Source organism: Theropithecus gelada, chromosome 1 (assembly GCF_003255815.1).
Source record: "Theropithecus gelada isolate Dixy chromosome 1, Tgel_1.0, whole genome shotgun sequence".
NCBI classification, from domain to species: domain Eukaryota; kingdom Metazoa; phylum Chordata; class Mammalia; order Primates; family Cercopithecidae; genus Theropithecus; species Theropithecus gelada.
This window is the reverse complement of record NC_037668.1, coordinates 91,589,562-91,613,780: the sequence shown is the minus strand read 5'-3', so window position 1 is coordinate 91,613,780 and position 24,219 is coordinate 91,589,562. Positions and strand designations below refer to the sequence as shown.

The 24,219-nt window shown below is 45.9% G+C and overlaps 1 protein-coding gene and 1 pseudogene across 1 annotated transcript in view; one reads left to right on the top strand and one right to left on the bottom strand.

The window, feature by feature from the left end:
• The window catches only part of ROR1 (receptor tyrosine kinase like orphan receptor 1), a 411,106-nt gene extending 389,029 nt beyond the window's left edge, over positions 1 to 22,077 (bottom strand). The window contains exon 1 of the mRNA XM_025362735.1: positions 21,576 to 22,077. Coding sequence (XP_025218520.1) covers positions 21,576 to 21,666 — 91 coding nt within the window. The 5' untranslated portion in view covers positions 21,667 to 22,077. The remainder of the gene's footprint in view (positions 1 to 21,575) is intronic.
• LOC112609711 lies at positions 6,464 to 7,396 on the top strand (annotated as a pseudogene).
• Positions 22,078 to 24,219: the final 2,142 nt, after the last annotated feature.

Here is a 24,219-nt window from a genome sequence, read left to right as displayed (position 1 = left end):
AATTCAGTGCAAATACTCTGGATTTGAATCTTGCCACACTAGGAAACGGAGAGGACAGGAGACTAACACTTAAAGGCACAGCCAAGATTTCCCCTTGCAAAAGAGAACCTCGGCATAGCTCCAAAGCCACAAGAGCCCTCTCAGCGGGGCTTCTGATGATTTCTAACTCGAAGAATGTAATCCATCAGCCCCCTGGAGCACTAGCCTGGCCGCCAACCCTCCCATCAGAATCTTCCTGAACCTGCCCTCTCAACCACGAAGTCCCCTTCCCTGAATGCAGGGTTCCGACCTCCCTTCACTGAATGGCATTCGAGGCTCTGCACACACAGGCAGCCTTGCCTGAAGTCCACAAGTCACTGTGCAGATCTCTCTTAAGGCACGTAACAAAGCAAATTCTAATTCCTCCGGTTATTATGTCTCTCCACCCACCCCATATGACTGCACCCCACCACTACCACCAGTTTCATGAGTGCAGGAGCCCCTAGAAAATGGATAATGTTCTGGACCCTATATATCCCAGCACAATCCCGGGCATGCAGTCAGGACTTACAAAATGAGAGCTATTATTCTTACATCATATTGATATGCTCCCTCCACTGCTCCCTTCTTGCTCGCTGCTTCCTCAGTGGGCTTCCTAAAACAATTTTAGGGCTGGAAGGGGCAGTCAAGCCACCACATTTTACAGATGAGGAAATTGAAGAAGATCTTCAGGTGAGTCCATCACTGTGGTCCTGCTAGCAGTTTGGCCACCCTCTGGCCTCTGATGACTGGTCCTGAGTTCCTCCTCATTCTTTCTCTCTGGACCCAGCCAGCAGGGCACAGCAGGCCACCATGAGTGAGAGAAAGAAGCTGGTTTCTTCGTGGCCTAGTGCTGGAGGCCGGGGAAGCCAGTTTCGACACCAGACTCAGGTACTGAGGAATTCAGGGTGGTTATTTCTGATCAAGGCCAGGGTGGGCCTCGGGTTCCTTGCCTGGAACATGGTCATCTGAGCTCTTGTTGATGGACGGCTCACCAAGCACACTCAGGACATGCCAGTGTCCAACAGTATTATCTGATTTTGCCCTCACCAAAAGGTAATGAGGTAGATATGATTAGTACCCCAGTTTTTACAGATGGGGAAACCAAGGCTTTGAGATTTGCCTAAAATCACAGTTAGTTGAATGGGTTTGGCTGACTCTCAGAGCCAGTATTTTAATTGTGGTCACATTAGCTTTGTCAGAGGACCCTTTGGCCCTAGAAAGCAGTGACAGTGAGGATGTCCTTCACTGAGAGCAGATGGGAGGCTCACCCTGCGCTTCCTGGTTCCCCAGCAACCAGAGCCCTTGCCTTTACCTAACTGCATTAGCGGCAGTTCTACCTAATCCTAGGTGCACACAATGGAGACAGAAGTCTTTCCCTGGGGGCTCTGCTTCTCCTGAGATTAGCCACAGTCCCCAGGAGGCTGTTATCCCAACCCCAGTGGGGAGGGCAGCACAGCCAAGATGGAGCTTACTGCAGAAAGCCACTGCTGCGCTGGGGAAAACAAAGCTCAGACTGGATGGCTCGGCTGTGATCACAGGCACCAGATGTGCCGGCTACACGGGTACACGCCTGCCAGTCATCAGCAAGTGACCGCTGAAGCAACCACCACTTCTTTCTGGAGGTCCTGGGAATGACATCAGCAAGCATTCCAAATAAAAAAACACACCCTGAGCTTCTCCTAAGGGCATTCCCTAGAGCAAGCACCCAGGTCCCTGTCTCAGTCACCATTGTATTCCCAGCATCCAGCATTGTGCCTGGCACATAGTAGGTGTTCATCGATCATTTGGTTAACTTTTTGTATTGACACATAATAGATGTACATATTTTCAGAGCCCATGTGATATTTTGGTACATTCATAGAATGCGTAAAGATCAAATCAGGGTAACTGGGATAGCCATAATGTTATGCTAAGAACATTCTAATTATTCTCTTCTAGCTATTTTGAAATATACAACAGATTATTGTTAACTATCATCACCCTACTGCCAATTGATCATTTGATCGAGAAACGAGCTTACCATCGCCATCGTGGTATAAGCCAACGATGCCTCACCAGATTTGAGAATGAGTATCCAGGCTCACCATCAATTATGAAGTTTGGGATAACTTCCTTCACCTGAGTTTTTCCATTCTGTAGCCCCAAATAATAATACCCATCTCACCTAATCCACTAGGATTTAGCCATTCAGCCCACAAGACTCTGGGACAGATGCATAGAATAATTTTAAAGGGTAGCACTATTTGAGGCCACTTACATTTTTGCGTAGATAATCTACACAACGTGAAATCAGAGAAAGCTGTCATAAGATTCTGGGTCTGGGACATGCACACATATGTTTACTGCAGCACTATTCACAATAGCAAAGACTTGGAACCAACCCAAATGTCCATCAATGATAGACTGGATTAAGAAAATGTGGCACATATACACCATGGAATACTATGCAGCCATAAAAAAGGATGAGCTCATGTCCTTTGTAGGGGCACGGATGCAGCTGGAAACCATCATTCTAGCAAACTATCACAAGAACAGAAAACCAAACACCGCATATTCTCACTCATAGGTGGGAATTGAACAATGAGAACACTTGGGCACAGGAAGGGGAACATCACACGCCGGGGCCTGTTGTGGGGTGGGGGAAGCGGGGAGGGATAGCATTAGAAGATCCTAATGTAAATGACGAGTTAATGGGTGCAGAACACCAACATGGTACATGTATACACATGTAACAAACCTGCACGTTGTGCACATGTACCCTAGAACTTAAAGTATAATTAAAAAAAAAAAAAAAGATTCTGGGTCTGGGGATTACAGGTTTCTGGTATTGTGGAAGAGTGGACTGGGAGTTCTAGCACCTCAAGTGATTCCTTTAGAAATGTGAGAATCCTCGGCACCAACTTTATCCCACAGTCCCTTCATCTTTCAGCAAAATACTTAATTCAACTGGATACTCTAGTTAATTCACTCCCAGAGACATTAGTAGAAAGTAAGTTTTCAGGAAAAGAACCAAGGAAGTTAAGTAAGTTGCAAGTTTCCATTTTTCTCTCATTCTCTCTCTTTGCAAGAGGCAAGGAATGAGAATTGGTGTAATAAGAAGAAGAATAAAGTGATATTCTCATGGTGCCCTGCAGTTTGCAACACTCTTTTACTTGGATCTCTCGCTTAATATACATAATAATCCTCTGAGATTAAGAGGATTATTTATAAAATGGGCTAATAAAATGTGTAGCAGGCCAGGCCCAAACTGAGATTTTTTTTCTCTCCAAACCATACACTCTTCCCTCTGTGTAGGGCTGTGACTTATACACTCCCCATGTAAATGAGAACCGCTCCCTCTTCGTATTATCTGGATGCTCGGTTGGTTCTAAGAATGCCTCATCTGTGACATGGGGGAAGGATAAAAATAGGACCTACCGAATAGGGTTGTCGAGGTGCCTGAATACTGCCTGGCACACAGTATAGACTCTATAAATATTACCAGTGGTAGTAGAAGCAATTGCTGGTTGTATTGTAAACTGATAACACTCCCATTTCAAGGCGTTTGCTTTGAATGCCTCTGCACTCACTGCTCCTTCGTCAGACAGTCTCCGGGTCACCCCTTTCCTTCACACAGGTCTCTCTGCTCAAATCCCTTAAGCCTAGAGGCCTCTCAGACTGCCCCATGCAACAGCACCCACCCCACCTCCATCACAAGCTCTTTACTCTGCATCATTTTTCTTAGCCCTTCCTGTTATCTGCTGTCATGCATATTTCTGTATTTCCTGACTCCTCCATGACTGGGGTCTTTGTTTTGTTCACAGCTTTACCCTCAGTATCAAGAATGATGCCTGCCACGTAAATATCTGTTGAGTGAATAAAAAAAGGCCTCATGGATCCATTCATCAAGAAATGAAGACAAAATGGTGCTTGCTGTCTAAACTCTCGATCGCAGATAGGACTTTAAGTTTACAAGGTGAGTTTATAGCCTTCATCTCCTATAATCTTCCCTAATTTTCAGGGAATGGGTTATAATTCCCATTATAGAGATAAAGAAACTAAGACATCTGGTCCCCAGAAAGGGCAGAGCAACATTCTGGGAAGACAGATGCTAGGTAAGGTCCTGAATCCTACCCCCATGCCCACATGCCATGCCCATCGATTAGCAATGAGGCATGGGAGTCACAGCCTCCTTCTCAGTTGCTTTGGCCCTGGTGGAGCAGCTGAGGTTCAAGGGGATGGTGGGGATGGCTTACAGAAAGGGGCCTGGGAAGTGAGTTTCATCGCTCAGCCGAGAATCAACATTACAGAGAGCACAATTTTGTGAACTCATTTGTCCAAATAAACCCATACATTATTACTAATATCATTTTAAAACACATAATGGGCTCTTGTTTTAGTGCCTTCCAGACACATTTTTTCCAGTGAAGCCTCCCCTGAGTCACCTTTCCTGATTCTGCCTCCAGCATTCTAACAGGAGCCTGCATCAGCTGCTCCCTCTCCACACCTTCCAGGACCTGTGTCCAAACGCTCACTGTGTCACCATCATTGTTTTCATGCTGCCCACCAGACCAGCCTTTGAGGTCCTAGCAGATAATCCTGTAGCCCCAACACCTGCCCAGTACCTGGCACCCAACGGGCCTCCATGTGCCTGCTGACCAAGGACCACTTCTGACTCACAGCAGGTGCAAGAAATAAAACAGCCCAGGCTTCTCTCCTCCCCACCACTGCCTCAGGCCCCAAGAAACCCGAGCAAAATTTTATTAAGTTCCCCTTTCTCCTGCATGAAGGAAAGATGTCCCAGCCTGAAGCAGATGGCACTGGGAGGCTAAGGCAGAGTTGCTGTAGGAAATCCAAAGACAGGGGGGCCTTTCTGGACATCTTTGCATCCAGATGGCTTGCAGGTTCAAAACTGAGAACACTTTCCCCTCTACTCATTGGGAGAAAGAAGAGAGAAAGGAAGAGCTACCCAGGGGATATTTCCCTAGTAATGAGACCTCTTTCAAAATTCCTGAGAAAAGAAAGGGAAGGGCAGAGCAACATGGAGGGAGAAAAAAGATGCTGAGGGCCAGCAGCCAGCACTCACCACCTCTATTCCCAGCCTGCAGGTGCACCGTCCCTGCGGCACAGTGCCAGGATTTTCCACACCTTCTCTCAAACACAGTCTACACGAAAAAGGAGAAAGAGGGGTACTATAAGGGAGACTCTGAATTGGTTGCCAATTAAGAGCAGGGTGACCCTAATTTATAGCAGCAAAACCTAGTTATCACAGACTCCATGTCGGAAAACAGCCCAGCTCTGGAGCTGCCCATTGCTCTCCTGCAGACAGAACGCACAGCAGTGTCATTTAGCCTGATTGACTTTTTCCAGGGCTGGATTCCTCAACTGTTGGAAGAGATAGCCTGGAGATTTTCAGTTGTTCAAAGATGCATTTTTAAATTCCTAGATAGTTGCACCAAGGTAAGTTGGAGTTATCTCGGCCTCTAGGAAGGAAGAACAAAGCTTAGTAAAAGTAGAATCCATTCAACAGGCCCAGGCTCAGGAGATCCAGAACCAGATCCTACCATAAGGAGTATCCAACCCAGTGATAGAGAAGATCCCAAAAAATAGTCATTACACAAATAAATACTCAACGACAAATTATAATGAAGGTTATTTAAGAATACAAAGTGCTAGGAGAGCACGGGAGTGGAAATCCAGTCTCACCTGTTGAGTCAGGGATGTAACATCTGTGCCAGGATAGAAGGACTGTAGCTGACGGGTAGGGGAAAAGTGCTCCTGAGGGAGGGAACAGCCCATGAAAAGCCACCATGTGCATAGGTGCCCTATGAGACTGGAGAGGGGGTTGTAGCCTGCCTGAAAGTCACGTCAGTGGATCCTTGCTTTGAAAAATATTTAGGCCGGGCACGGTGGCTCAAGCCTGTAATCCCAGCACTTTGGGAGGCCGAGACGGGCGGATCACGAGGTCAGGAGATCGAGACCATCCTGGCTAACCCGGTGAAACCCCGTCTCTACTAAAAAATACAAAAAAAACTAGCCGGGCGAGGTGGTGGGCGAAGTAGCCTGTAGTCCCGGCTACTTGGGAGGCTGAGGCAAGAGAATGGCTTAAACCCAGGAGGTGGAGCTTGCAGTGAGCTGAGATCCGACCACTGCACTCCAGCCTGGGCGATAGAGCAAGACTCCGTCTCAAAAAAAAAAAAAAAAAAGAAAAATATTTAATGCGTGTCTCTTTGATTTGTGCCAGGCTCAATGTGCTGAACACTGAAGATATGCATGAGAATTAAACACCATTCCTCCTCACCCAGATCTCACAGTGCAGAGGGAGAGACAAACATATAAACAAGTAATCCCAAAAGAGAGTGAAGAGAGTGACAGTGCCTGTTTAAAGACAAAAAAACAAAAAAACAAAAAAAACAAAAACGGAGAGGAAGGATGGGTGGTTCTTCCCTCCTCCTGATTCAAATGCAAAACCACAGTCCACTGTTGTGCCCCCACCCTCCTACTCCTCCACTCTGTTTCTTTAGGTCTTAATTTCCTGGCACCCTGTTAACCTGCCAGCTTCCTTCTAGATACCATACGCCTCTTCCTCCGTCCCTCTTTGCCATGTTCACACTGACTTATTTGCACTTTAATTTTCACATTTCAGAAAAGCTCAAAACTAATCATCGTCTTAGGTAGCACCCAGTCTCGACAGCAGGCAGTGCTCAGGTGGCCCCACTCACTGGCTTCGCCCACTCAGAAGCCACTTAATGGGAGGAATCAAGTCAGTATTAGATCACTCGCCTTTCACTGCTATGGCCACAGCCATGAATATGCTCAGGCTTCAGAAGAGGCTTGCCTTTAGGGTCCTCCACTGTGGCAAGAAGAAGGTCTGGTTGAACCCCAATGAGACCAATGAAATTGCCAAGGCCAACTCCCATCAGCAGATCCGGAAGCTGATCAAAGATGGGCTGATCATCCACAAGCCAATGACTGTCCATTCCCGGGCTCGATGCCAGGAAAACACCTTGGCCTATCGGAAGGGCAGGCACATGGGCATAGGTAAGTGAAAGGGTACAGCCAATGCCCGGATGCCAGAGAAGGTCACATGGATGAGGAGAACGAGGATTCTGCGCCAGCTGCTCAAAAAATATCACAAATCTAAGAAGATTGATCGCCACACGTATCACAGCCTGTACCTGAAGGTGAAGGGGGATGTGCTCAAAAATAAGCGATTCTCATGGAACACAGCCACAAGCTGAAGGCAGACAAGGCCCGCAAGAAGCTCCTGGCTGACCAGGTTGAGGCCCAAAGGTCTAAGACCAAGGAAGCCTGCAAGCGCCGTAAAGAGTGCCTCCAGGCCAAGAAAGAGGAAATCATTGAGACCCTGTCCAAGGAGGAAGAGACTAGGAAATAAAAGCTCCCACTTTGTCTGTACATACTGGCCTCTGTGATTATACAGATCAGCCATTAAAATAAAACAAGCCTTAAAATATATATATGATATATAAATATATAGCATATATATGATATATAAATATATAGCGCATATATATGATATATCATATATCGCATATATATGATATATAAATATATATCATACATCATATATATCATGTGATATGTAGATATATATCATATATCATGATATATATGTATCATATATATCATGATATATATCATATATCATATTATATATATATATATATTAGATCACTCTGTCAAGCCCCACCTCCTTCAGAAAACCCTCCCAGTAATTCCAATCAGTGCCGGCCTCTCTCCTCCTTGATCCACAAAACCCACTGCCTGTAACTCCCTGTGGCACTTAATTACATTGAATTTAACAGACAGTCAACATGTTTTAGTGATTTGCACTGGTTTTGACCCTAGAGGAATTACTTAACATCTCTGAGCTTCAGTTTTCTTTTGGGAATAAAAGCATAACCTCCTTTTATAAATCCACGTGTATAAACAACACAATCATAAGTTATCTCTGAATGGTAGGATAATGGGTGAAATGTGTTTTCATTATATATTTCTGAATTTGCTTTTAATAGAAAGAAATGTTCTCATCAGAAAAAGCAATAAAACTGCTTCCTCTTAGGTTTAAAAAAAAAGATAACACCCACTTCATTTTGTTATGAGGATTAGTGAGGTGAGGCTGTGTGCATTGTAGGGACACAATAACCTCATGAAAGCAGCGTCTACTGGCTCAGATAAGGAAACCCGAGGGAGGTGGAAAAGAGATTGGAAGGCTGTCAGACCTCTTCCGCCTCTCAGCAATGCCTGCTCTGGATATGAAGTCATTCTCTCCTACACACTAGCTTCTTTCCTGGGCTCAGACACAACCAAGGGCATCTCTCAGCTTCCCTACCCCAGAAGAGCTGCCCCTAAATCCCAAGGAAAGACTATGATTAGTGTGAGCCAGAGTAGTTCCTTTTTGGAACTGATGAAGGGTCATTTCCCAGAAGGAGGGGGTGACGGATGAGGGATCGAAATCAGGGCAATAGGCCGGGCGCAGTGGCTCACACCTGTAATCCCAACATTTTAGGAGGCCAAGATGGGTGGATCACTTGAGGTCAGGATTTTGAGACCAGCCTGGCCAACATGGCGAAACCCATGTCTACTAAATATACAAAAATTAGGTAGGTGTGATGGCAGGTGCCTGTAATTCCAGCTACTCGGGAGGCTGAGGCTGGAGAATCGTTTGAACCCGGGAGGCAGAGGTTGCAGTGAGCTGAGATTGCACCATTGCACTCCAGCTTGGGAAACAAGAGCGAAACTCCATCAAAAAAGAAAAAAAAAAAGAAGAAGAAGAGAAGGAAGCAAAGGAAGAAAGGAAGGAAGGGAGGGAGGGAGGGAGGGAGGGGAGGAAGGAAAGAAGGAAGGAAGGAAGGAAGGAAGGAAGGAAGGAAGGAAGGAAGGAAGGAAGGAAGGAAGGAAGGAAGGAAGGAAGGAAGGAAAGAAGGAAGGAAGGAAGGGCAATAGTTCTACAGGGAGAAAATAATATGATTCCACTACAAAATACAAAATGCCTTGCCAGGTGCTCAGTCCACAGTCAATGCTTAATACTTGACAGTAACAATTATCGCAAAGGTGTTGAGTTAAATCAGAATAAGCAGTGTGATTTAGAGGGACTATGTGAGAATACTGGTGGAAGGTGGGACCACAAAAGAAGGAGTGACAGAGGCTGAAACAGGCCAGGGTGCCTTCCCGGATGTGGATGCAATACAGGCTGAAGAACAAGTAAGAACAGCAAGAAGAAATGAAAAGAGGAAAGAGTCTGAACTGGATATGCCAGGGAGGTGGGCCCGTGTGAGGGTAGAAATTCCTGGAAGCTTCAAGATAGGCAAAGGGCCCTAAACCAAGGGCAGGACACTGGCATCGGGATCAATTCATTATTCCCATACCATTTAGGGTGTATCAGTCTTGCCTCCCCAATAAAAACAGTAAACTTCTTACAGGAGAGGATATTGCCATATTTCTCCCGCATCCCTTTCAGTTGCTAAATCAGTATTTAACCAAATGGAAGCACCAGTGACTTCTTGTTAGTTTACACAGGATGTCTCCCTTGGGCAGGTGCAGCTATGCCTCTTGGACCCCTCCTTTCCTTCCCTCCCATCCACCAGCACTCAGATCAATTGCTCTGTGTATTTGATGAGCCTGGGGGAAGCCACTTTCACCCACATCCTGGGATGGCTAAGAAACTTTCTAAACCTAAGCCCTCGGGCAAAGATGTGAGAGGATTATTTGTAAAAGGTTTTGACCACCTTATCTATATAATTTTAACCCCAATACAACCATCAAATCTGACAATTGCTCCTTAAAAAAAAAAAAAATCAAGTTGTAGCCAGCATAAGGGGGAAAATGCTTTATTCCCTGTGCCTGGTGCTTTCTTTCTGGGGAGGGAGACTAATCAGTGTTAAATCCTGGACTTTCCCTGCACCTTTACGAACTTCTCCTTGCAGGGGCCTGGAGCACAGTCCTAGGCAGCAACTTATGGATGAGCTGGGTAGCACAGACTGGACATGCTCAGTTCAGCTCCTCCCTTCCTCAGCAGGGAAAAAGGACATTAGTTATCAAGTGTCCCCTGGGAGGCCCTGACAGCAGACTCTAACCCACTGAAGACTATCTGGTCACAGGCAAAGTTTTCAACACTTTGACTTAGGGACACCAGATGTGAGTGAGCAAAGCGCTATGAGCTGCACAGAGAAAAAGAGGGTAAATCACTAAAAAAGAGGGTAAATAAATTACGAAATTAAATTCTTAATTTTCGAGATTAAGAACATCGTCAAAAATTGTTGCTGCTTAGGCCGGGCGCAGTGGCTCATGCCTGTAATCCCAGCACTTTGAGAGGCTGAACCAGGCAGATTACTTGAGGTCAGGAGTTCAAGATCAGCCTGGCCAACGTGGTGAAACCCTGTCTCTATTAAAAATACAAAAATTAGCCAGGCATAGTGGCAGGCGCCTGTAATCCAAGCTGCTCGGGAGGCTGAGCCAGCAGAATCGCTTAAAAAACCCAGGAAGCAGAAGTTGCAGTGAGCTGAGATCGCGCCACTACACTCCAGCTTGGGCCACAGAGTAAGACTCCGTCTCAAAAAAAAGAATTCTTGCTGCTTGTTTTCAGTGGTCTACACACCACTGGTCTCCAACAGGCAATATCTTGGGACTGAAAATCCCTATACAACACACAACAGTTCTCTGAAGGGAGGAGATAAAACAGTCAGACTGGGTTACTTCTTTAAGGTAGGCATATGAAAGGCTAATACAGTCCATCACCACACTGAAAGTTCGGGTAGAAAAAAGAAAAACAGTCAGTAATCTCCAGGGGGTGTGAAAATATGTAAAAACTTTGAAATACCCCAGTTGGAGTGAAATCCTAGAGGCGAGGCTATAATCTCTCTTACGGAGAAAAAGTAGAATAAGTTGCTTTCATGTACATTGTCTAAACCCATCCAGAAATGCTGTCAATTTCCCATGAAGAACAGATAAGAGCCTTTCAAAGATATCTAGGATTTCAGGCAGCATGTTCTATTTTTACCTTATGATGTTTAACCTTCACAGAGCATAAGAAAGTCCCTGCCCTTGAGAAACATTAATATAATTATAACCTAAGACTTCCAGGTGCTAAGAAAGTCCACGTCAGAGATAACTGTACTATAAAATCATGCCTAACAAGGTGCTGAGAACTAGCAATTTTGCCCTATCCCATCTGTGAAAAATCTTAAAGGAAGAATTGCTGCTCTCCATTCAATTCAGAGGTGTAGCTTCGATCACACACCAACCACCAACTGTGGCCCAGGCACTGTGCCAAACACTGCCCATGGTCCTTCCCCCTCTGTCAAGGTAGGCGCCATTATGGCTCCCATTTTACAGGTGCGGAAAGCCAGTCTCAGGGGTTACGTAGTTTGCTGACCTGGCGGAGCAGTCGTGATCCTAGTCCATCTGATGCCAAAGTCCTTCTCTTTCTGGCTCCTCTCCCTGCCACAATCACCAACCACTTAGGAAAATCCTATTTTTAAGTAACTTCTCTGTCTTTTTGCAAGTAAATTTTCTTAGGTTGCAGAAATCCCAGAGCCAGGTCCCATCTACCAATGTCTTTCAACTGTTTCTAAAGACAACGGCTATTTGAAGATTTTATGGATGAAAAAAAGTGAAAATCAGGCAAATTCACCTGCTGGTGAAACAGTAGTGAAAATTGTCATATATCAGTATATTAGAGGCACAAATTCCAAACAAATGTAGTCTTTTAGAGCAGAAAGTTCAATGGGCTCTAAGTCAAAGGGGCTGGGTTTTAGACGGGCTCTGACAGCTACAGAATGACCTTGTGTGAGCTGCCAAACTCACACAAGGGAGAGAGAAATAAATCCTATTTAACTGTATTTTTTGGAAAATTAAAGGTAATACTGTATATAAAATGATTTTGTAAGCTGCAAAGCCCTATACAAATGGAGGATTTAATTATAATTATTTTGACTCAGCTATTTGGCTGGGATCTTACAGAGAATTTTAATCATCAGACAGAGTTTAAAAAAAAAAAAAAAACTACAATGCAGTTTGGCATAATAATGATTAGGAACAAAACCCAATCCTTAGGATATGTAGGTTCAAATCCTAGTTTTCCCATTTAACTCTCTGTGTGGTCTTGGGCAGGTTACTTACCTTCTCTGTGCTTCAGTTTCCTTATCTGGAAAATGGGGATATCATGGAACACGCTGAGCACCCTGCCACATGCATTGTGAGTGTTCAAGGAGTGTTCAGCAGCCAGTGAGAGGCCTGGTCAGGATTAATCTGCTTCTAAAGCCCACATACTCTTGCTCTGCTGTGCACCTTTTCAACAGACATGTGGCCATTGGAAGAGTAAGTAGTTGTGTAGTTACCAAATGGAAGGGAAGACACCAAGACAGTTGCTCTTGTATCTTCTCCCATTTGCCCTTACCCTGGCTTTTAGACTGGATTCTGCTTTGGGCATGGTAGAGGATTCACAGAGGTGTGGAGCTGGAGAGAATCAAGATGCCAAATAGTGAACTATAATGCTCCTAGAACTCTGGCTTACCTCATAGGGTTGCCCTGAAGACTATGCAAGTTAAAACACTTAAAGAACTTAGAATAGTACTTGGCCCACAGTATGCTCAGTGTGTTAATTATTAGTATACTATTATTATTTTCACCAAGCAGACAAGAGGGGGCAATAGAATTAAGTAGCCTGCACTATAAGACAAAACAGCTGCATTAGAGAGAATAAGACACAATCATATACCTTTGACAAGCAGCCCTGAAAAGCACCACATTTTTAACTCCCTGGGACACCCTTTGGGAAGAAAGACATGTCTTCAGGCTCCCGCTGAAACCACTTCCTTCTCTCTCCTTCTCCACCCTTCATATGCTAAAAACACAACAGGCTTCGTTCAACACTGTCTTTCTTTTCTTCACTCTCCTATCCCCTGGAGATCAGCTTCATTCCACAGTGAAGGCCTGGTTTAAGAACCCAGGATAGTCTCAGCAAGTCCCTGGAGACCTCAGAGCAGCTGCAGACTGCTATGGAACTCCAGCCCTTTTCCAGGAGTGGAATGTCTAACTCCTCTTCTCCTCTCCCATCCTTCAATCCCACACCCTCTCAATCCTTCCTTCAAGGCTCACATCATATCCCACTTCCTCCCGAAAGACCCTTCCCTTCTCGGGATTCTGCATACATAATTGCCAACTCTGTACTCACTGGCTGTATAAAGTGCCTATTTTGTTGCCCCTAAGAGGTAAACTCCCCAATAGATGGAGCCCCAGGCTCCGCGTGAAGTGGTCAGACACAAACCAGGTTTCCTATTTTATTCCATCTAAAAATGCTGGCCCTAACCCACTAAGTTGATCTCACCATACAATATGATTTACAACCTCATGTTAGTTAAGGTAACATTAGCAACTGTAACAAAAAAACCCAACCAAACAAACAAAAAAACAACAACAACAACAACAAAAAACACCTCAAAATCTCAGCCTTAACAATAGACATTTGTTTTTGGTTCACATAAAACCTAAACAAGTGTGGGTTCCACCATACAGTGATTAAGGGAGAGTCTCAGGCTCTTTCCATGTTGTGACACTTTCAACACATGACTTCTAAGGTTGCCAAGCCACCGAAGAAGGATCAGAGCGATTCTGCCTGGGGAGTTTTTTATGGGTCAAGCCTACAAGTGACAAAAATTACCTCCAACTTCATTTCATTGGCTAGTATTTAGTCACATGGATTCACTTAACTGTGGCTGAGAAATGTTGTCTAGTCATGTGACCAGAAGAGATGGAAACATATTTGGTGATCAGCTAGCAATCTCTGCCATAAATCTGCCATTTGAAAAGCCCTCCAAGGCAATGACCTAACCTATTCAACTTTACATCTCCAGTAAGACTATCAGAATATTTGGTTCACTGTAAGTGCATAGAAAATGTATGATCAATGAACCAATGAGGGCAGGTGGTAAATCCTGGCCAGAGTTCTAGGAGCCCTGTAGTTCATGATGAGACATCTTGATTCTCTCCAACCCCATGCCTATCGAAATCCCCTTCCATACCCAAAGCAGAGTCCAGTCCTAAAAGCCAGGATTAGGGCAGGTGGCTAATATACCAGAGCAACTGTATTGGTGTTTTCCCTTTCATTTGGTGACTGCACAGTTACTTACTCTTCCAACAACCACATGTCTGTTAAAAAAGTGCACAGGGGAGCAAGAGTACATGGGTTTTAGAGGCAGATAAATCCTGATCAGGCCTGTCACTGGCTACAGAACTATAGCAGAACGCTCACTGAGCACTCACTAAGCACAGTCTGAGTGTGTTCCATGAATTATTTCATTGACTCTTCACAATAAGTCTATGAAGGAGGCACTCATGTTCTTCCTCTGACCCTCTAATCCCCTGAGAATTAATGGATTCTTCCCCATGTTCCCACAGCATTTTTTCCACAACCCTTTCCTGTAATTCACTTGTGGGAGAGAGAGGTGCGTGTGGAGGTAACATATCTGCTCATTGGTGTCTCCCCAATCACACCTTAAGGATAACAAAAAGAGCATACACCTGAGAGTCAAAATACCTAGATTCAAATCCCAAATCCCAACTTAATAATTGTATGAATTTGGCTGAGATACTTACCTTCCTGAGCCTCGATTTTCTTATCTGTAAAATAGGATCAGAGGTCCAAACTCCAAGGGATGCTGAGAAGTGTAAATTTAATAGCTTTTAAAAAATGATACCTGGCATATAGCAGGTGCTGAAAAAAGTGAGAATTGTTCTCCTTCTCTCTCCTTGAGGGCAAAGGTAATATTTTATTCCTGGACACGAATACTGTATCTTTCATGTGATAAATATATAATAAATGTTAGTTGAAATACACTGAGTGATAAGCTTCACTGTTGAAAAATAAAATAACAAACCCAATCTCTGCTTTGTCTTTAGAAGTCCTCTTTATCACCCCTCCCCCTTCCCACACACTTCATTACTCTTCTCTCTTTGGGTAACATGAACTTTTTTTCTTCTACTCAGAAAATTTAAATGGCAAACAGAGCACCTCAGGATCCTTTCCTCCGGCCATTATCCTTCTCTTTCAAGTTGTGCTCAGCAAGATTATTTGGATATTGGAGCTAAAAACGGTCAGATTACAAGTGGAGGTCCCTGAAATGTAACATTCCCCATTGTAGGATTCTGGAATTACACCGAGCACCCGCACCCGGGAGGGGTTGCTCTTCCCCCAAAGAGCTTGCTGTTCTGAAAAAAGCCTTTGTTTTAAGGCTTTGCAAAACTGCACTGTGGAATCCCCTCCATCCAGGTCCCCAGCACTGGCCTGGGTACTGCTCAGATCTAGAGCGTCTGCAAGCTCCCTATAAAACAAAACACTCTGGAGTCCTAAAACCTTGTAAAAGTTGCTATTCTCTGAGCTTTGGTGCTACCTTGCAGCAGGACCATCGTTTTGAAGCCAAATTTTCAGATTTCTCCAATAAGCCCTTGATAATGATGGTGGGAATGGGTGAAGCCAGGGAATGGGTGAAGCCAGGCTAAGGCCCTTCTGTTTAAGAAAGAGGCCTTGAAGACTTGAGTGTTTCTCAACTGGGGCCAGATTTGCCAGGGTCTGGTCCTCACTGGGACCTTGAGTGGCTGTCCCACTACACAGCACTCTAATAAATCCCCGCCTCCTCAGCCTACAACCACAGTTGTCCACCAAGATGCAAGATAACATACTTCATGTTCACTAAGTCCATGGTGCTGTGTTAGGTGCTATAGGTTCATAACATTATTTTATTCTCACAAAACGCCCCAGTAAGCCACATATTATTGCTATTCCCATTTTACAGATAAGAAAACAGAGGCTCGAAAGGTTAGGTAACTTTGCCCAAGAAGGCAACAAAGCCCCAATTCAAACTCCCATTCCCTATCAGGCTCAAATCCCATTCTATTTCTGTTACTCCATGCCACCTCTTTAAACAGCTATCAAAGGAAGTCCATCCTATATAGAAATACTTAAAAAAAGAAAAAGTTTGGACTGTTGATCTTTTAGCCCCCTTCTTTCTCTTAAAAAAAAAAAAAAAAAAAAATCTATGATTCTATGGAGAGAAGGGGGAAAAGGAAATGTAAGGAGGCCAAACATTATGAGGCTTGGCTTATCAGTATTTCATAACAGCTTTTGGATCAAGACTCTACAAAACCTTATTTATGGACAGACAGTTACTGTTAAGCAGAGCCTTTTTATACAACCTTTTCATCTGAGGATGTTGTAGCCTTCTGCTGCCTTTCTATTAGTGAGAGATGAGGTGTGAAATTTGCTGGCCCTGCCAAGATTATCCCATTAAATTATCTGCCCTCTTCCAATGTAATTCACTAAGGGGCAACTGTTTGAGACTCAGGCGCTATGGATGTCCATGCCTGGGTGTTCTGGGAGGTGCGGCTGGGGACGGGGGGATGAAGGAAAAAGTTCAGGTGGTGGTAGCATCCCAATGACATAACACTAATCCACGTTTCACTGCCTTACCAAAATAAAGTGGATGCCACAATTATCCCATTCCTAAACAAACTGAAAACCCCAACCAAGCTTACTGCAACAAAGAGAGAGCCTTTTTACTGCTGTTTATTTTTATTTTGTATTCGTTAGCTTTTTAGATATTCCTGGCATGCAAGTCAGTCTCCGTGTAACAAGCAGCTGCATTTAGTTAAGGATTTTCGAAGAGTTGCCCCCATCCCCTCCCCCTTCAACTCCAGAGAACTTTCTCAGACTCTCCTTTCTCTTCGAGTGTCTACAGAACAGTCTCTACTGTCACACCCCAGGGAATGGGTGAAGCCAGGCTAAGGCCCTTCTGTTTGAGAAAGAGGCCTTGAAGACTTGAGTGTTTCTCAGGTGGGGCTGGATTTGCCAGGGTCTGGTCCTCACGGGGACCTTGAGCTGGCAAGCCAGCTGTCCCACTAGACAGCACTCTAATAAATCCCTGCCTCCTCAGCTTACAACCACAGTTGTCCACCAAGATGCAAATACAAAGGCACTTCATCACAATATACCTCATTGATAGATGGAAAAAACTGGCAAGCACACTTCTCTAACCACATCAAAGTTGAAGCTCACTACAAAAATATAATTCTTCCAGAACCAGAGATCCAGGCCATCCAACAAGGTGCTTCCAGTCTGTCTCTGAGTTTCAGCAAGACCGTCTTAGGGAACTCCAGCACCGGAAGGAAAATTGAAATTGGCTGTCTTCAATAATTTCTTATAACCTCTAGATTATGGCTAAGCAAGCTTCCCTTTGCTGCTGTTGGAAAACCTTGGGAAATACCACCTTTGTTCCATATATTAAAAGAATATAAATTGTAAGAATTAAACAAGGAGAGAATGTCTAGGGCAGCCATTAAGGTAAGAGCATGAACTGTTAGCGCTTACAAGCCCAGCAATGCCACTTTTTAGCAGCGTAAGAAAGTAACTTAACCTCTGTGTGCCTAAGTTTACCCGTCCGTAAAATGAGCTATGCCATCTCCCTTATAGGGTTGTTGTGAGGATTCAGTGAGTTAACACTTGCAAAAGGCTTAGAAGAGTGATTGGCCCATTGTAAGGATTAAATAAGTGTTTGTTAACTAAACTGTACAAATTGCATCTCAGAATGCTTGGATTCAGAGACATATTTTCTTGCTTGAGGTCACAAGGACTTGGCACCATTCTTCAGCTTTTCTCAGGCCCAGTTAACAGCCTGCCTGGTGGAAGGGAAACTGGGGAGGCGAGAAGTGGAGGTTCCATGGAGTGTGCTAACCTGGGATAAGGCCTAGAACTGGCCACCAACACTCAACCCCTTTCAACCTCCCCAGAAAGGCAACCCATTGCCTCAAGCATCAAACACTCCAAGTCAGCAGTTCCTATTTTTCAGGGGTTGACATTTTTCTTGGAAAATATAGCTATAGCTATAAATACAGAACGGTAAAAATGCACATAAAGGCCGGGCGCGGTGGCTCAAGCCTGTAATCCCAGCACTTTGGGAGGTCGAGACCGGTGGATCACGAGGTCAGGAGATCGAGACCATCCTGGCTAACACGGTGAAACCCTGTCTCTACTAAAAAAACACAAAAAACTAGTCGGGCGAGGTGGCGGGCGCCTGTAGTCCCAGCTACTCGGGAGGCTGAGGCAGGAGAATGGCGTGAACGCGGGAGGTGGAGCTTGCAGTGAGCTGAGATCTGGCCACTGCACTCCAGCCTGGGCGACAGAGCAAGACTCCGTCTCAAAAAAAAAAAAAAAAATGCACATAAAATTGTGAATATTATTTCTGGGAGTTCACATATCCTTCATTTCATGTACCCCAAGTTAATTTCATGCACTCACCTCTAGGCTGGGTGCTCTTCTCCAGTACTTTACATGCATGACCTCACTTCAATCTCATAACACTCTTGTAAGGCTCAGGAAAACTAATTGACATACCCATTATACAACAGAGAAAAGATTCAAATCCAGGTCTGTTAAATGCCAAAGCCTGTGCTTGTAACCATTTAGCTTTACTGTCAAGTTCTGCTATACTACACTTCTTTCATACTAGAAGATGGCACAAGAAAAGGAAAAATCCTTGAAAATATGCTATGTTGCATTTTTACTAAGCAAAGCATATATCAGAATTTTGCATACAACCAAAAAAGTTATTCTCCATTCATTCAACAAAGATCTATGGACCACTTACTATGTATGTGTGTATATACATATGCTGTCTATCTGTACATACACATTTACATCAAAGTACATATAGCTTACAAAGTGTTCCATTCTCCATAGGATGCTGTGTAAAATTTTCAGAAATATTTGAAATGGGGTAGATGTTCACCATCAAACCACCGGCCAAACCTGATACTAATTTCAGAGCAAGTGACACTTTCAGAAACTTTCCAAAAGTCTAACAGGGGGCCTATGCTCACGATACAGAAGAAAAAGGATGCTATGGGGCAAAGCTGACCCTTCACTAATTATCAGGCAGATAATCTCAGGCATCAGAGTAGCAAAACAGCCTACCATGCACGCTGAATCTATATTGGAAATTAAATATTTCCAAAACTGAAGGAGGCAATTTGACTACACCCTTTGCCCATCCCACCTTGGTGAGGCTCCCCCAAGTCAGCCAGGGAGGATTTTCAGGCATCTCTAATAAAGTTGGGACTAGGGGACTTGGGCTGTCAGTGTTTTCACTGGAAAATCTCACAGTCTTAATGCCCTCGAGAGACTTCTATTCTAAAAGTACAGACAAACGCCTATTTAAATGGCAACGGAAGGTTTACAAAATGATAGCAAACACAGTAGCAGGCCACTTCCCTCTGGCTCCGAGCAGCCAAATCACAGAATCTACAAGATTCTGAGAAAGGCCAGTTAGGTTCCTAGTGCCCTGGGCTTCGGTGCAGTTATAAGGTAAGCTTCAGGTTCCTAAAGAAATTGAGCTTTGCCTAGGGAGGGGGTAGATGAGAAATCAACAACGGACAGACCAGAAAAAAAATAAATTTAAAGGTTTTCTTCTGGCTAACAAAATAGAAGAATGATGGGAGAAATGTTTTGTATCTTTTTAAATAAATACATGAAACATATCTCCCCTTAAGCTGATTTCCTGAGCCACTGGCTGGGCTACCTTAGGAATCTTGAGTCCAAGAGGAGAAAGTAAATGTGAGTTCTAGCAGAAGTGTTGACCCTAGAGAGAAGATCAGACATTCACAGAAATGCAAAGGGATGCATAAAACAACAAATAAGACAATAATAACAGATTTGAGCTCATTACTAAAGAGTATGGAATAGGCAATACCTTTTTTAAACAACTCTAAAAGGCTGTAAACAGTTAAAGGAGACAGAATTGGGGTGGCTGCTGATAACAAGGGTGTCTTACAGTGAGCAAAATCAATGCAGGGACATTTATTTAAAGGCAAGTGACCCCCACCCCCACAAGGGGCTATGATCTAAAAGCAACCATTGTTGAAAGGTGAAGTACAAAGTAAAGGAGTCCACAGAGGAAATAACTGAATTAATCAAAGCCCCAAGCCAGGAGTCCCACCTTAGTTAAAATCACCCTGCTTATCTCCACCTCAATTTGCTGGGCAACCCAACTTGAGAAGGATGTTTACATTACGTAGGCAGCATGGCCCATTTTTACTTTTCACCCAGGTGTTGTGGCGCAGGGCCAGATGTTTGGCATCACCAAGCAAAGCATCTATGTGACCAAGCTGTTTACATTTCATTAGGATTTTTCATCAGGAAGGTGCATTCCCTGCTGATGTACATCTTAATTACAATTAGGAGCTCTATTTACCCCCAGGAGCTTCCAGATTAGCACGACCACATTATAGGATACGTTTCAGAAATCATCCTCAGAAAATGCTACTCTAGCTTCCAAAAACCATCTCCAAGAAATCAAAATTTATACACAACTTCCTTCCAGAGCGTGTTTTCTACCAAGAAAGTCAGCTAACTTTTAGTAAAAACTAATTCTGTATTCGTAGTCTATGTAGTGAATACATCTTTTTCCTCTCAACTGCTAAGTAGCGCAGAGCCTTTTCTTTTCCTAAACACAGTGCTAACTTAAAAATGAAAGATGCATGATAAAAGAGCAGAGACCTAGTTATCCGCTCAGGTTTGGGGCTGGGAGTGGGGGAGGGCAAAATCCAAAGGCTCCTCACCCCCTCAAGGGATGCATGTTAAAAGTGAGGCCCGAGACCCCGGAGACTTTAATCAACTTTCCCCCTCCAACCTCCAAAGAATGAATCGGTTGTCTCCACAGGCTCAGCCGGGCTCTTCCCTCTTATTGTGTACCGGCCCAGACGCAGCAAGGACCCCAGCTTCCCGCAGCGAACGAAGACGCTCGGGCTTGCGGTGAAGTCTTTCTCTAACTGTTGCGATTGTCTTTGGAGATTACCAAAATCAAGTATGCATTAGATGGCTTTTCCCCCTCTTGTTTGTAACACGCACACACACACGCGCGCGCGCGCGTGCACACCCAAAGCACTTTGGAGCCGCAGGCCGCCTCTGACAGCACATTTTGCACAAAGTGGCAGCGGCTGCAGCGGCGCACAAGTTTTGGCCTCTATGGTGACCCTCGGGAGGGCCGGAGGGCCGGGGGCGGTGGCGATGCGAGGCCGCCTGAGCCCCAGGAGGACAGGGCTTTTGTTTGCGTCGATCCGAGAGCCGCCTGTGCTCTGGCGGGCACCACTGAAAATCCGAACTCCCTCCTGGACCGCGCCTTCAGGGCCGGCTCGCAACTTGGGGGCAGGATAGACTTGCCTTAACACCGGCTGGGTCGCGCTAGGGGTTCGGGGAGACAAGGGGGGACGCCATGCACAGAAGTGCCCCGATCACCCCCAGGACCCCCAAACCCCTCCACGCTTCCTGACAGCGCTGACAACCGCTACTGCGCGCCGAGGAACGAGTCCCTGGGCGCGCCCCGGCCCGCCGCGGGGATCTGGGGCAAACCCTGGCCTGGCGGCGCCGGCGAGCCCCGTGGCGGGTGGCCGGACGCGCCCCGGGGCCAGCGCGGCGCTTCCTGCGTGTCCCGCGCCCGGCTGGCCGACGGAAGGGTGGCCACGGGTCAGGGGGTGGGGGCGGGCGGGGACCGGCGGGCGCCTCTTACCTTGGGCAGCAGCCCCGCGTGCGGCCAGCAGAAGCGCGGCCAGCAGCGCCAGGAGCGGCAGGCGCGTCCCGCGGCGGCGCGGCCGGTGCATTCCTCCTCTCGCGGCGGCGGCGGCGGCGGCGGCGGCGGCTCCCAGGCCGCGCGCAGAACATCCACGGGCTCTCTCCCGGCTCCCGGCCGCCTCTTCCCGGCCGCTGGCGCTCGCAGGACGCCGGGGGCGTCTGCAAAGCTCTTTGTCCCTCTAACCTGCTCCCTCGCCTCCGCCGGGCCGCCTCTGGATGCCGCGAGCGCGATCCCTCCCCAGCCCTGTGGCTGCAACCTCGCCTGGGCCGGCGGGTCAGTCCCAGGCTGTCCGGGTCGCACCAGTGGGCGTTGAGTCGCCCCGGCTCGGACCCCGAGAAGAGCGCACCCTGCGCCCAGGGGCTGCCGTCCCGGGGCTCCCTAGGCGGCGGCGGTGGCGACTGCTCCCGCTCTCCACGCTCCCTCTCTCGCTCAACTTGTCACTTTCCACCAACTCTCCAGCCCAGCGCCCCAGCCCCGACCAATGGGAGACGCGGCCCAGGCCGGCGACCCAGCGCCCTCTGCTGCCGCCTCTCAACGCCCGCACCCTCCCCGACTTCGCAGAAAGCGGTCGCGGCTCCCGCGTCACGGGCACGCTCCCTCCCCTCCCCCACACGCCTCAAACTCTCCACCGAACCGAGCCCGGGGTACCTTCGAGGCTACTTGACAGAAGGGGAAACCGAGGCTCAGAGACACTTATCCGGGATCTCAAGCCAGTTCGTGGCTGGACGACAGGAGACCCAGGTTCTAGCGGCGTCAGCTCTGTCACTGTTAGCTGTGTGACTCCGGGTAATGGAACATTTATTGCTATCATACAATTTCCCTTTTGATTTCTTCTTGGACCCAAGAGTTGAGAGAGTTCTTACACAAGTAATTTATACTTCGCCTTTTTGTGTTTAATTTGTAGTTTCACTGAATTCAATGTCATCCGTACCGCCTCCTGGCAAGATTTATTGAGGATTATCTGTGGTTATTTTTGTCAATGTCCCATGGTTTCTTGAAAGAAGGTGTTTCTGTCTTCCGAATGTGAAGATAGAATATTGTATCGATTTTATCTTCTTTATATTTATATTCATTATTTTTTCAGGCCTTCTGAATCTTTGCATGTTTGTGTGTGTGTGTGTGTGTGTGTGTGTGTGTCTAACTGCTCTGCCATGAGCCAAGGGATCATTAAAGACCTCTACAATGAGTGTGTTTTTGTCCATTTCTCCTGGTTTAACTTTATGGATTTTGTAATTCATAAATACCCATAATGATTTGACTTTCCCTGTCGAGACTGCCTTTGATCATAAAAAGTGGTGAGCGCCTGCTGTTTTCCGTGCTCTGCTCTAGGCTCTGAAGATGCCAGGGTAATAGGACACCTGCCAGTCTTGCTCTGGAGGAACAGGAAGAAGCCCATAGTCTATCAATAATCACATGGCCACTTACTAAATACTTCCTGTTTGCCTTGTGTTTTATATGCATTTGCTCACAAATCCTCCACTGACACTAAAAAGAGTCATTAAAAGTATATACTTCTTAGCTGTTTTACATATATTATCCCCATATTACAGTTTTAGAAATTGAAACTCAAAGGGAAAGTAAATGACTTGCCCACAGTCACACAGACATGGGGCAGCCAAGCCAGCACTCAGGCTGTTTCCACTGAGAGAGCTAAAAGCCTGTAACTAGAGCCTGGCACATGATAAGCACTCACTCGGGGGTTGTTGCTGTTGCAGTAGCCTCTAAGAACCCAGCTTTAGGGTTTTAAAAGGAACAGTCACTTCGTGGAGGGCAAGGACTCTGTCTCAATCATCTAGGTATCTTACTGGCCTCTAACAGTACCTGGAATGCAATAGGAGCTCAATTAATGAGCAAAGGTTAGGTCACCATTTGGAAAATATTAATTTTTCATCATATTTGTTTTGTAGGGGTGCACGGAGGAGGGACAAAATTTCATCTATACTCCTTGGCACCAGGAAAAGCAGATCCCTGAGAGCTGAGACATTAGAAGGGGGGAAAAAATGCAGCCCAAAGTATGCCCCAGCAGGTCATGGACTCCAGACTCCCAGCCCTTTGCCTTCAGGCAGGTGAATGACTAACCCATGCGGGACAAACAGTCACTTATTCTCCTCCAGGACTTCATGGCAGGAGCTGTGTTGGTAGCTTTCCCCCTTTCTATCGCTCTGACCCAAGGTCAAAAAATGATAGACAGAGAGGCCTTGGGTCAACCAGTTCATCACCTACATTGATCTGTCCCCCAAGTTTCTCTGCCTGAGATCTATTCAATCCTGTCCCAATTATCTCGCTTCTTGCCTGAGGAACTTACTGCACAAGATTCTCTTGTTGGGAAACAGTCTTTGATGGTCAGTCTTAGTATATCACAGCCCAGAAATCAGAGGATACTCAGTCACACTGCACAGTGCTGGGCAGTCCTCTGTTGTCTACAGTCAATACACACAGTTGTCAGGCAAGGAGCCTTTCTCATCTACCCACCCTGCCCCCAGCCCCCACCCTGTAACTCCTAGGCCCAGGTATCTTAGGTAACAGATGGCTGCCAGTGCTGAGTATACAGAACTTAATGGCACTTTTATCAGTACTTAAC